Source organism: Oryza sativa, chromosome 6 (assembly GCF_034140825.1).
Source record: "Oryza sativa Japonica Group chromosome 6, ASM3414082v1".
Lineage (NCBI taxonomy): Eukaryota > Viridiplantae > Streptophyta > Magnoliopsida > Poales > Poaceae > Oryza > Oryza sativa.
Genome location: NC_089040.1, coordinates 1,502,817 through 1,516,056, shown reverse-complemented (window position 1 = coordinate 1,516,056; position 13,240 = coordinate 1,502,817). Strand labels below are relative to the sequence as shown.

General features: G+C 40.6%; 2 protein-coding genes and 1 long non-coding RNA gene across 4 annotated transcripts; 1 reads left to right on the top strand and 2 right to left on the bottom strand.

The window, feature by feature from the left end:
* Positions 1-105: 105 nt before the first annotated feature.
* LOC112939253 (succinate dehydrogenase subunit 8B, mitochondrial) lies at positions 106-3,015 on the bottom strand. The gene is made up of 2 exons (NM_001426616.1): positions 2,855-3,015; positions 106-519 (listed from the first exon to the last, which is right to left on the bottom strand). Exons 1-2 carry the CDS (start codon positions 2,951-2,953, stop codon positions 442-444), a joined length of 177 nt encoding a protein of 58 aa, NP_001413545.1. The 5' UTR covers positions 2,954-3,015; the 3' UTR covers positions 106-441.
* Positions 3,016-5,617: 2,602 nt separating this feature from the next.
* Positions 5,618-9,540, bottom strand: LOC107281415 (uncharacterized). 2 transcript variants are annotated; one of them, XR_010741968.1, is made up of 3 exons: positions 9,403-9,540; positions 9,173-9,311; positions 5,618-6,153 (listed from the first exon to the last, which is right to left on the bottom strand). It is a non-coding gene; the product is annotated as an uncharacterized lncRNA (long non-coding RNA). The 2 variants fall into 2 exon arrangements; XR_001546836.3 differs by lacking the exon at positions 5,618-6,153 and having other exon boundaries at positions 8,975-9,311.
* On the top strand, positions 7,951-10,002 carry LOC4339959 (putative disease resistance RPP13-like protein 2). The gene is given in 3 exon segments (XM_015787880.3): positions 7,951-8,222; positions 9,103-9,824; positions 9,827-10,002. Coding segments are annotated over 3 exon segments (870 nt in total). The 5' UTR covers positions 7,951-8,106; the 3' UTR covers positions 9,859-10,002.
* Positions 10,003-13,240: the final 3,238 nt, after the last annotated feature.

The following is a 13,240-nucleotide window of genomic DNA, read 5'->3' as shown; positions in this document are numbered from 1 at the left end:
CAAATAGGATAATTATGCAGAATGCTTTAAGGAAGAAAAACACTGAGCTTTACGATTGATTATATTGCGGTATGGCCCACTAAAGTGCAAAAGTTGGCATTGATATTTACGATGTCCCGTCAAATGAAACAACCTTTATTCATTCAGAGCACCCAAAACACAAGTTGGACATCGACATGTCACACAAGTTGATCAAAACGAAGTAAAAATGCTTTGATAAACCAAGGGCTATCAGAGGCTAAAGCGAAATCGTCAAATCATTTTATACAAGGGCTGCACAGCAGCCAGAAACTAGAGCTAAAGCTCATTTCCATGTTTCAGCCACGAGCCTCACGATTTATTGTGGAGTTAGTTTAGAGAGTACAAAGAGCCAAAGCCATTGGAGGGGGAAAATTTGTCAAATACACCTGTTGCGCCATCGAAATTGCCTGAGGTCTTTCGCTAGTTCTTGCCCATCGCCGCTCTGTCCTGCTGCCTGAGCCTCTGGCCTTCACCGGAAAGATACTTCTGGAACTTCTCCTGCCAGAATACAAGAAATGGTTATACATCCAATTAACTGTAAACAAGCTCACAAGTACTGTACAGCATAGCTGTGAACATCCAAACTAAACAAAAACAGACTGAAAAGAAAAACAAGGAACTTAGATCAGGCACGCTTGGATTTCTTGTGAACAAAAGTGCAGTCACACTTGGATCAGTTCTGGAAGGCAGCCTAAGAACAGGTGGCTGTAGGCAACTTGGCATTAATAGGTTGATCACCAAGGGAAACTGACCAAGTTCTGGAACATATTGACGGACTTTGGATATTGATAACAAGACTAATTCAAGCTGGACGATAAGAAAAAAAGTGTTCCCAACTAATAACTGAGCCTCATGACTACAAACATATAAATGTCAAAAGTAGGAGCCAAACTGCACGAGAAGAACTATCCATCAACTGAAACCTCACAAGTATAAACATATAATGTCAAAAGTAGGAGTCGAAAGCTAAACAGTTTACAAGAACAGATAGAATAGTCAATGCACAAGTAAAGTCCCATACTCCTATTGCACCAAAATAGAACTGCACCAAATTAAAGATGACTAAAATATATGTTCCATTTTACCTCAATAGTGACAACCTCTACAATTTAGGGATTAAAATCTTATTCTAGTAAGCAATTCAATACTACTGATTATTGTTACTTAGAATCAGAATCAGAAACCAATAGACACCGAAAGATATTTATTAAATATGGATATAGTTCCAACTCATTCCAATGGAAATGGGTGGTATACCAGAACCCTTGCAGCCTCAAGGAACCAAAATGGAGAAATTTAACAAAAGCAGTTCTGTAATGAGAACTTGAAAAGACACGGTTTAACTTAGTTGACTAGCTCTGAGAAACAGTAGCCTGGTAGCCTATACACGGAAGATAGCATGACTTCAGCAGTTCAGATGCCTGAAGGAAATCGCCAGAACAAATAACAATTTCCAGCCATAATCTGCACATTTCATGGTTATAAGTCTATCATTGTATGGAGATGCTTATTATATTACTTGTCCAGTGGCGCCCACAACACAGTGGTTTCAAGGAATACCAACAATCTCCTCGAATTCGTCTCACGGATGCTTGAGATGAGCTTCAAGTTTATCATCATCAAAGATAAGATATTTGGCTCATATTATTGCTCAACTCCCAACAGGCCCCAAATTAGCGTGTTAATATGTCAGAAAGCATGACAAAGCTGACAACCCCCCTCAACCCATCCCGAGCTCATAACAATAACATAGCTTTTGTGTTTGTTGATCCATCCATTCTTGCATAATCAATAGATCACTGTGCTCAAAGGTAGATTATTTTGTAGCATTAATGCATTGTAACTGATAACTCCATTCCAACATGAGCTCCATGATTTTTTACAAGCCATGCAAATAGATTAATATTAGACTCAAAACATAAACAATAATTTTTCTGTTCTTACAAGGTGAACAAATCAAGCCTTTTCTCAACTGGAAAGAAAGATATAATGAAGACCTTGCAGGCTTAATAAACTGAATGGGTGAGTGGAGTGTGTAATCTGCCGAAATTGCATGTGATTGACTACTTGTGAACCACAATCATCTAACCCAGAAATCCAACTGAGTCTATTGGTCCCAGGCTAATTCATCAAAAAATTAGAGGGCTGCAGGCATATAATGAACAACACCTGAGGATTAATTGAATGACATAAACGAACAACTAAGCACTGACACATCTAATAACTGTTCATGGTTCTTTTCTGATTCTAGATTTTCGTTTGCACGCTTCTCAAGCTCTTAAACGGCCGATATAAATGATAAATCTATAAATTGTACAGCACAATCTAGCTTTGCATTGTAAGTTTCCTAAAGAAATAAAAATTCACGAGCTAAGAGCACTAGAGATGACAACGAAGTAACAGATGCACCAAGGATAACAGCTATTACTACTATTATTCTAAAACTAATACACTCTTCCTGCAAGCATTGAAACGAACAATTTGGTGTGCAAATCAGAAGGCACAAGATACTCAACGCAAGTCGAATTCGAGCATTCCAGGAGCCAAGATACTCTAATCACCCACATGATTATTCCTAACTACTACTACCACTATATCGGACTTAAAATCATCAACTAATGAACTGAACAGGGGGCAAAAAAAAAAAAAAAACAAAAACAAACTGCCCCAAACCTAGAGTTCTCAACGGGCGCGGCATTCCACGCTGAAGGCGCCGGATCCAGGCTGTTACAAGAACAAATCTAGGAAGGGGAAACGAAGGGAGCAAGCAAGCTACCACACGTGAAGGGGCAAGGAACGCATGGGGAGGGGAGGGGGGGCATGGCGGGTAAACCTTGGCGTTGAAGAGGAAGACCCCGGCGAGGCCGGCGGTGGCGGCGCCGCCCCAGATGAGGATGGTGGAGGAGAGCAGCGACCACTTGCGGTAGATCATCTTCACTTTGCTCCTTCCCTTCCGGCGCCGGTCGATGAGGAGAGGACAGGGCAGACGGCGTTGGGGGAGGAGAACGGGACGACGTGTCAGGTGGTGGAGGTGGTGGTGGACAAATGGGCCGGGCCCAACCTTGCCGGCCCAGGGGCGGTGGGACCATCCTATAGCGGGCTTAATATGAGTAGGCTTTGATCAATAGTTTTAGGAATAAGTTCATCTGAGATCCCTTAGACTCGTCAACGAATCCGATTTTCGTCCTTTAACTAGAAAACCATATGCAACAGGTCCCTCAACTGTTAAAACCGGTGCAAAATAAGTCCCAATGTGGTTTGGGCGGTGGTTTCAACCGACGTGATGCCTATGTGACTACTTTAACTATGAAAAACGTAGCATTGATGTGACACATGAAGCAAAATTTAACAATATTAAAGATAAGGTAAAATATGTGAGCCCACATGTCAGTTAAATAATAAAATTTAAAAATAGTGGGACACTTCATCCACCTCTGTCCTCTCTTTCTCTTTATCCTATTCCTCCCCTCCTCCTTCCCAAAAGTGATGGAGGAGGCCGTTGAAGCCACAGCCGGACCCAGCCATGGCATCTCAGTTCGCATCCGGCACGCACCACGGAAGCGGTGCATGGGGAGTGGCGCCTTGGCTATGGCTGCTTGTGATGTGGCGATGGTGTTGATGGGAAGAAGGGGAAGGGGAAGGCTCACTGATACGTGGGTTCTACTATTTTTTATATTATTATTTGAATTTTTTTAGTTTCCTTCTTACCCAACATGGAAATTTGTATATAAGTTTCAAGTTTTTTATGGTACATTTATTTTTTAGGATAAATATTTTTTACGGTGTATAAGAGAGAATATGCTTACACAAAAGATAATAGCAAAAAATATCTTATGTATCGTATGAAATATGATTTACATTAAAAACAATAACATAAAAAAGTATTTTATATAGCATGTAACGGATAAGTCATATTTATAAAACTAGAAATGCAAAAAAAAACTTGAAATTTATACACAAACATTCATACTGTGTAAGGAGACCACATGAAATTTTTTATATTTTTTTAAACTTCTAATGATATAAATCAATTGTTAACTTTGTATATCCATAAGAGTATTTTTAAAAAGAATACCCAAACCAATAATATATTGTAGAATAATTGATAAAATTATCGGTATATTATAGATAGACATAATATAAATGGTAAATTAAAAACTCAACAATGAGTGATATAGAATATATTCTTCCCATTATTTTTCACCTAATGCCTAGGAGGTCGTCCTACAGCTGCAGGTCGTCTAGGTCTCCCAACATTTTTTATTGATAGGCTTAACATGGTGTCACACATATTAAAATACCAAATTAGTATAATCTGCAAACCATGCACACATACGACCTGCTCCACTTGGAACAAATTTGTGATACTCCGTGAGATGGAGAGATTACGAAGGGACTGCCAGCCTGCCCACTAGCGCGACCACCCAAGCTCACCGACAAAAACTTCATCAAATTTCTATGCTGTCGAACGAATTGATGATAAAATTTATATAGCAAATACTAGTTGTAATAGTAAAGTTTGTTTAGGCTCAAAAGTCTTTTTGCTCTGCCCCACTGGAGAGGAGAATTTTCAGAATATGCTACCGAATACACACTGTTTTCAGGATAAACCACTTAATTCGGACTACTTTCAGAACATGCCATTTGGACGCGAATTTTCTTCGTTCCGTGACACTCCTGTTCTTCCACCATCATTTCGTGCCAGCGCCAGCAATTCCGTTGTCGACGGCTGCTCGGGCGCGGTGGCGGACAAGATCGACAGCCGCTACGCGGGAGGAGGAGGAGGAGGAGGAAGAGGTGGGACCTGGCGGCCGGGGATGTCAACGGAGAGACGGCGGAGGTGGTGGAGCACGCAGCCCTCGGAGAAGTCCCCGAGCGGCGCGTCGGCGCCCAGGGGAACGTGGCGCATGTGAATGACGCGGTAGGCGACGAGGGACATGGCACCGTAGAGCGCCACCAGGGCGAGCAACACGAGTGCGACCTCCGCGGCGCCTCTTCCTCCACCGCGGGTCAACGCCGCCGTGGCGCGGGGTCCACCATCGTTGGCGGCGTGGATGGATCGGCCGGTCGGTCTGGCCGCCGAGGTCCTCCACGTGCCGCTCCCCGCATGCGCATCTGGAGCTCGCAGGCATGGGGGAGGAGGAGCTCGCCGTCGTGCGTGAAGAAGCTCGCCGGTGTGGGGGAGGAGGAGCTCGCCGGCAGGGGAACAGGAGTTCGCTGGCGATGCCCACGCTTGCAAATGGCGCGAGAGAAGAGGAACTGATGCCGCGCGGCTTCGGGAGACGGAGTGTAACGGACGGAAGAAAATTCGCGTCCAAATAGCATGTTCTAAAAGTAGTACGAATTGAATGGCCTATTGTAAAAATGGTGCATATCCGGAGAGAGCGAGGACTGCCTTGCTCGTACTAGTGGACATCCAACTCTGCTGTGCTGATTTCTCTCTGTATGCGTCTTGCTCTGATCTTTCCCGCTTAACTTAAACGACTAAATCTTTAGGTGTGATTCGATCGGCCGGGCATCCAGCTCAATCTCACGGTAACCCTTTTTCAAGTCGTAGGTATTCGTGCTCACTGTCGATCGGGCGGTGATCAGATCCGTTTCTGATTCTATTTTCCCTTTAATCGGCAAGAAGTCTATATTAGAAGACCGGGTCCATTTTAGAGCAGGTACAATAGTAATAAGATATAAGCCGGTTACAAACATATTTTAAAAAGATAAATAAGAAGAGAGAATGGCAGCATGCTACAGATTTGTAGCCAGTTACAGCACGGACTCCAAGACGCAGTGTGTGTATGACAGGTGGGACCAGGTATTAATAGTGTAGTATGTAACTATTATATGAATGAGCTATTAGATTAGCTATAGATAAATTAGAGCTAGTAGTTGGCTATACTATTAAACTTGCTCTAGCCCCAGCTTGGTCAATTTATTTGGACATGCATCTCACGGAGTATCACAAATTTGTTCCAACTGGAGCAGGTCGTATGTGTGCATGGTTTGCATCTCACGGAGTACTAATTTGAAACTTGATATGTGTGACACCAGTTGGCATGTTTTGCAGGAGACCATGTGACACCATGTTCGCATGTTTAGCAGGAGACCATGTGACACCAGACATAGCAGGACGACCTCCTAGGCATTAGGAGAAAAATAATGGCGAGAATCTATTATACTCCCTCTATCCCATAATATAAAAGATTTAGATGAGATATGACGTATCTTACTACTACGAATCTGGATATGCTCCTGTTATATTATTTTTCGTAATACTAATACTTCACATCCCACCAAAATCCCTTATATTATAGAAAGTAGGGAGTCAATTTGTCACTAAGTTTATTCGAGTATAATAATTTGCCACTTACATTGTTTTTTCTATAATATACCAGTGACTTATATCAATTATTCTACAATATGTTATTGGATTAGATATCCTTTTAAAAATACCTAAAATACCCTTATGGACATATAAGGTTAACACTTGATTTATTATCTCATTATTAGAAGTTCAAAAATATAAAAAGCTTCATATTTTTTTAAAACTTCTAATGAGGTAGATCAATTGTTAACCTAGTATGTCTCTAAGGGTATTTGTTTTTTTTTAAAAAAATGAAGGCCAAGCCCAATACCATAATAGAACAATTGATAAAATCAACAGTATATTATAGAAAGAGACAAGATCAATGGCAAATTGTTAAACTATGACAAACTCAGTGACATAGAGTAGATTCTCTCAACATATTACTCATCGTACTAATGTTAAGTTCTCCCTTCATTCTAAAATAAGTTAACCTACTATATGATATGATATGATATATCCTCGGAGTACGAATTTAAAATGACATATGTTTAGATTTGTAAAACTAGAATACGTCACATCTCGTACTATATTAATATTTACTTATTTTGAGACAAAAAAGTAGTCGTAAACACTACTAAGAACATAATTAGTAGCCTAGCCAGTAAAAATTATCACATCATCTATAACTAATATAGTAGCCAACTCATATAATAGTTACCTGCACATATATTTAAATCATTAATATCTTGGTCCAACTCATTTTGGCCGAGTTTAGTTCCAAAATTTTTCTTCAAACTTCCAACTTTTCCATCAATCAAAACTTTCCTACACACAAACTTCCAACTTTTCTGTCACATCGTTCCAATTTTAACCAAACTTTCAATTTTGGTGTGAACTAAACACATCCTTTCTCGTGAAGCTCCAAAGAAACAGAAACAATGATGTAGTTGGCTATAGATCTATAGACCGCCTTTTCGCCTGTCTGTTTTATAACTCACCATTATAAATGGAGTAAATTTCAGAAAACTGCAACTTACTCCCTCCGTCCAAAAAAAGACAAACCCTGGTTTCTGTGTCCAACGTTTGACCATCCGTCTTATTTGAAAAAAATATGAAAAAAATTAAAAAGATAAGTCACGCATAAAGTATTAATCATGTTTTATCATCTAACAACAACGAAAATACTAATTATAAAAAAATTTCATATAAGACAGACAGTCAAACGTTGGCACGAGAACCCATGGTTTGCCTTTTTTTTGGGACGGAGGGAGTAAGTGACAAATGTATCAGTTTGCTGCAACTTTAGCGACATGTTTCAGTTTGCTGCAACAATAGCACGGAAAATTATCACAAAACAGCAACTTTTCCGTTATATGTTGCTACAGTTGTCACATATATGTACTGTAGCAGCATATAACGTAAAAGTTGCAGTTTTGTGATAATTTTCTACGCTATTGTTGCAGCAAACTGAAATATGTCACTAATGTTGTAGCAAACTGATAGTTTTGTCACTAAAGTTATAGTTTTCTGAAATTTAAAACTGGAGGGATATATATATATATATATATATATATATATATATATATATATATATATATATATATATAATATATATATATACACCGTTGCGTAGCCTCAGCTCCCAAGCGCTCGCTATAAGTGCATGCCATTAGAGGCTTATTTGGTGCGCCAACGGCTGTATTCCTCTTCTTGCTCCTGAGAAATTAAGCTGCTACTATACAGCGAGAGTCTGATATTTCAAGGAGTAAATTAAAGCAAGCGAGATGGCGGAGACGGCGCTGAGCATGGCGAGGTCCATGCTGGGGGGCGCCATCAGCGCGGCTTCGGCGGCCGCCGGCGAAGAGATGAGCTTGCTCATGGGTGTGCAGAAGGAGATATGGTGAGTGCGTGTGTACTGTGTCCCCATTTGATTAGTACTGGTTTCTTACTTCCTTCTGTTTAATTAGTTCCCTTAAAGAAAGAGGCGTTTCAAAGAAAGCTAATTGCATGGTTATTCTCGAACAGCGATATTTCGTTCTTGCTGACCATGCAGTGACGGAGCTGCTTTTCGAGTCTGGGATAAACTTAAATTTATTACAGTTTGCTACAAGATTTTTAATTTTAATTAATTCTTTTTTTTTAAAAAAAAATAAATCAATCATGTATTTGACGGTGAGCCTAGGCGATGGCTCTGCCCCTTTTACATGTGAATTTGGACATGTATAAAGTACAGATATTGATCCATTTATTGATCTATTTAAAACCTAACGCATCATATAATGTGAAAATGCATGGGGAAAGTATAATATTTCATTTATCACTGTGATCAAATCCATCTCTCCGCAAAAAAAAAAGATAATTAATTCATCAGATTTCATCCGTGAGCAATCCATTTAGATCTCATTCTACTTTATTTGTTATAATTAAAGAGATGTGATATGAGTCCACATGGTAAGGGTATCAATGGGAAATATACTCCCTGATGTACATGGCATGTTTTGTCATCTCCGTTGTCATTGCTCCATGATTTGAGAAAATTCGTTTGAAGTTTGTACTCTTAAAATTTCAAACATCATCTTTTTGAGATATTTTTACATGCATATATAGGACCTAGGCATGTAGAGGTAGAAAAATACGCTGAGTCACAATACCTTTAATAATTCTTCTAATCTGAATTAATAAAACAAGAATTTAGACTTCCAGAGCAAAATCAGTTATTCGGAATTCCATATACTCAAGAGTGCTAAATTTTGTTTTACCACTGTTTTTTTTTTTGGCAGGTTCATGAATGATGAGCTAAAAACAATGCAAGCGTTCCTAATAGCTGCTGAAACAATGAAGAAGAAGGACCTGCTGTTGAAGGTGTGGGCTGAGCAAGTAAGGAGCTTGTCCTACGACATTGAAGATTGTCTTGAAGAGTTTATGGTCCATGTCGGAAACCAAAGCCTCTTGCAGCAATTGACAAATCTCAAAGATCGCCACCGAATAGCTGTCAAGATTCGCAACCTCAAATCAAGACTTGAAGAAGTGAGCAGCAGAAACACACGTTACAACTCGATCAAGATGGAGGCGAACAACACCTTCGATGAGATCGAGTCCATGGAGGATGTTCGGAATCATTCTCGTAGCAACATCGACGAAGCAAAGCTTGTAGGCTTTGACACCCCCAAAAAGGAGTTACTTGACAAGATAAACATGGATGCCAATGATGATGACCACTGTCGGGTGCTTTGTGTGGTTGGCATGGGAGGATTGGGTAAGACTACTCTGGTAAGGAAGATCTTTGAAAGTAAGGAAGACATCATAAATAATTTTCCACATCGTGCTTGGATCGTTGTGTCACAGTCATTTTCGATGATAGAGATGCTCAAAGATATGATTAGCCAACTTCTAGGTCATGAATCATTGAAAAGATTTGAAGGGAAGCCGATCCGAGCACACGACCTTGGTACGCACCTACGAGATGGACTGAAAGAATTGAGGTACTTTGTTGTTTTTGATGACTTGTGGAACACAGATCACTGGGAATGGATTAGGGAATTTGCTTTGCCTAGTAAAAACAACAAAAGGAGTCGGGTGATTGTAACAACCAGATTAGATGGAGTAGCTAATGCATGCACCACTGAACCATTTGTCTACCGCCTTAAGCTCCTAGAGACGGAATGTGCCATAGATTTGCTACTAAGGAAGATGGGGGAAAGTAAAGAAGATATGAAGAATGATAACAACCTGAAGAGCATAGTTACACAATTAGTAAAAAAGTGTGGTTGTTTACCACTAGCCATAGTAACGATAGGAGCAATGTTTGCTAATAAACCTTCGTCGAAGTGGGAAGAAATGTGCAGACAACTTCCTTCAGAGCTTGAGAACAACCCAAGCCCTGGAGTCGAAGCAATAAGGAGGGTGGTGACCCTAAGCTATGGCCATTTGCCATCTCATCTTAAACCATGCTATCTATATCTAAGCATTTTTCCTGAGGATATTGAAATTAAAAGGAGGCATTTGGTAAACAGATGGGTAGCGGAGGGGTTGGTTAGAGCTAGAGTTGGAATGACCATTAGTGATGTCGGAGAAAGCTACTTTGATGAGCTAATTAGCCGAAGTATGATTCAACCATCAAGGGTGAATATGGAAGGACATGTTAAGAGCTGCCGGGTCCATGATATAATGCGTGATATTATAGTCTCAATTTCTAAAGAGGAGAATTTTGTTTACTCAACAGGAGATAATGTATCTACAGTAATAGTGGAGAAGTTCCGTCATCTGTCATGCCATGGCGGCAACTACCCAATAGTTGGAATGGATTTCAGTCGTGTCCGATCGTTAACTGTATTTGGTGAGTTTGATCAGAGACCCATGTTGGTGGGCTCTTCAATTTGTTCAGCTCAATTCACGATGCTAAGAGTCTTGGATCTAGAGAATGCAGTATTTTCAGTGACACAAAAAGACATAAACAAAATTGGGTTGTTGCGGCACTTGAGATATTTGAATACGCATACTAGAAGACGGTCCACTATTTATGCACTTCCAAGCTCTATCGGGAAATTACAGAACTTACAAGTTTTGGACATAAGAGAGAGTGAAATTTCTACACTACCAACTGATATCAGTAAGCTCCTTATGCTTCGTATCCTCCGTTGTAGCAAGGGACCGTGGTACTTCTACTTCTATTTTGATCCAGATGAACCAATAAAATGCTTGAAGCATACGTTGCGCATGCCCTTGATGTTGACACCATTAGTTGGTTCTGCAGCACGCAATTATACTATTGCTGAGCTACACAGGGCCTACTCTAGCCATTGGTCAGAGACACCAGGCGTGAGGGTTCCAACAGGAATCAGCAAACTAAAGGAGTTGCAGGTCTTAGAGGTTGTAGACCTTAAACTAACTAAAAGCAAAGCAATTGAAGAGCTGGGTGAACTTCGCTGGCTACAAAAATTACGGGTGTCAACAAAGGGGGCCCAGGACAAGAAGCGCAAGACACTTTGTGAAGCCATCGAGAAGCTATCATCCCTCCAATCTCTCTGTGTTTATGAGGGTTACTACTTCATAACTGGGACACTTGAGTGGCTGGGTCCTTGCAATTTCTCCCCTCCTCCCCTGCTGAGAAAGCTAGAGTTGCATGGACGTATTCGCGTGATGCCCGACTCTTTTAGGAACCTTAAGCAGCTGCGGAAGATTTTTTTGCGGCTAAGCGAACTAGATGGTAGAGCCATAGAGATACTTGGAACACTACCCAACCTCATGCTCCTGAATCTCGATGGCAGAGCATATGTTGGGAATGAATTAGCATTCAAAAAGCACGAGTTCCCAAATCTCAAGGAGCTTCGTATCAGTATGCTGTCCGAACTAAGAGGGATAAGATTTGAGAAGGACGCCTTGCCCCACATGGAAAGAATGGAAATCGAATGTTGCCAGTTGAGATCAGGGATTGTTGGCATCAAGCACCTCGAACAGCTCAACGAGATTTCACTTGGGTGTGATGTGGCGGGGCTTGATCTGCTGGAACAGGAAGTAAAGGCGCACCCCAAGACACCCGCATTGCGGCTGCTTCAAGACCGAAGCAAAATCGACTTGGGGCTCCCTGTAGTCCTGACGAAAGACGAAGGCTCCAATGTTGAAGAGGAAGCAAAGGAATCCGTCCATGACGATGCCGGGGAGAGCTCGCAAGTGATCTCATCACCGTGATGGCATGGGAACCGGCAAGGAGGTCAGTCCTTAATTTGGGGGCAGCGCGTTCGATTTACCTACTCTATTCTTGTGCAATATATCTATCAACTGATGAGCTCTTCTAATTTTCTGTCCATTGTTTTACCCAGCAGCTAGCGAAGATGATATGATTGACGTACGCTACTTCTTCTTCACCTGGAATACCACCACTGCCCATGTTGGTTGGTTGCTCTATATCAACTTCCTTCCTCCGGCTGTGCGCCTCCTGCTCTGTGCTAGTTTGGATGTACTGCTCGAGTGAATCTCACTCAGTGTTTTTATTATTTGGCACCATCTCATTTGTTTCTTGCTATCAACTGTGAATTCCTAAGAGCAGCTTAGACCGTTGCATTTTGTGGTTAGCATGATAAGTTTTAATTATACTATCAGTAGAGACCATCATAAAATTTTATTTTTGTATTGCTCGACTAGATATAGGTATTTTCAGTTGTTCAAAAAATTATAGTTCACCTACAAATGTCAGGACACTAGACATATCTCAGATTCGTCGTGGATGCATCACACCACCTACCAGGGGTTCAAATCCCGGTGTCCATCTATTTAGAATTTTAGATGTTTATGAGTTTAATTTTATTTGATGTACATGTAAATGACACTTTCTATATAAGCTGAATGATTTCTTGGACTCAACACTGTCAATTGGTCTCTGTTATCTTGAATTTTTCTTTTTCTAATTTGAAGCTGCCTTTTGCTGGTGAAACTTAACACTGTCGATTGGACTCACTATGCAGACTGACTTGCAGGCCACATTTGTTAGTCTCAAAATCTGCCGGATCCCTTTGTGAGCCAGGAAAGATTTCTGCCAATAGGTCAGTTTTGCACAGTAATACGGTACTATTTTATGACTTCAACAACTGTGGATCGATGTTATAATTGCTTTTCTTTTTCATGTTGTGAACTGAGGTGTACTCTTCTTGTATTGGTGCATAAGTTGCTTGTAGCTTGGATCAACTGTAGCTGCTGCAAGGCATTTTTGTCGCCTGTATATAAGATGCCATATTTATGCTTGATTATCAAATGTTGCAGTAGAAAGTAGAATGCAAAACTTTTGTTGAGTTTATTCTCCATGATTACCATTTCACTTTCCTTTCTGTAAAAAAGAAGATTAGCAAGGACTGGTGAACATACCAGTGAGAGATCAGACTTTGATCGCTTTGGTTGTAGTTCACATGCTAGAAATTTGAAACT

Bases quoted from the DNA above. Each gene is read 5' to 3' on its own strand.
- LOC112939253 (NM_001426616.1), bottom strand. From the start codon at position 2,953: ATGATCTACCGCAAGTGGTCGCTGCTCTCCTCCACCATCCTCATCTGG. The intron at 520-2,854 runs GTTTACCCGCCA...GTATTCTGGCAG, and splicing joins TCTTCCTCTTCAACGCCAAG to GAGAAGTTCCAGAAGTATCT.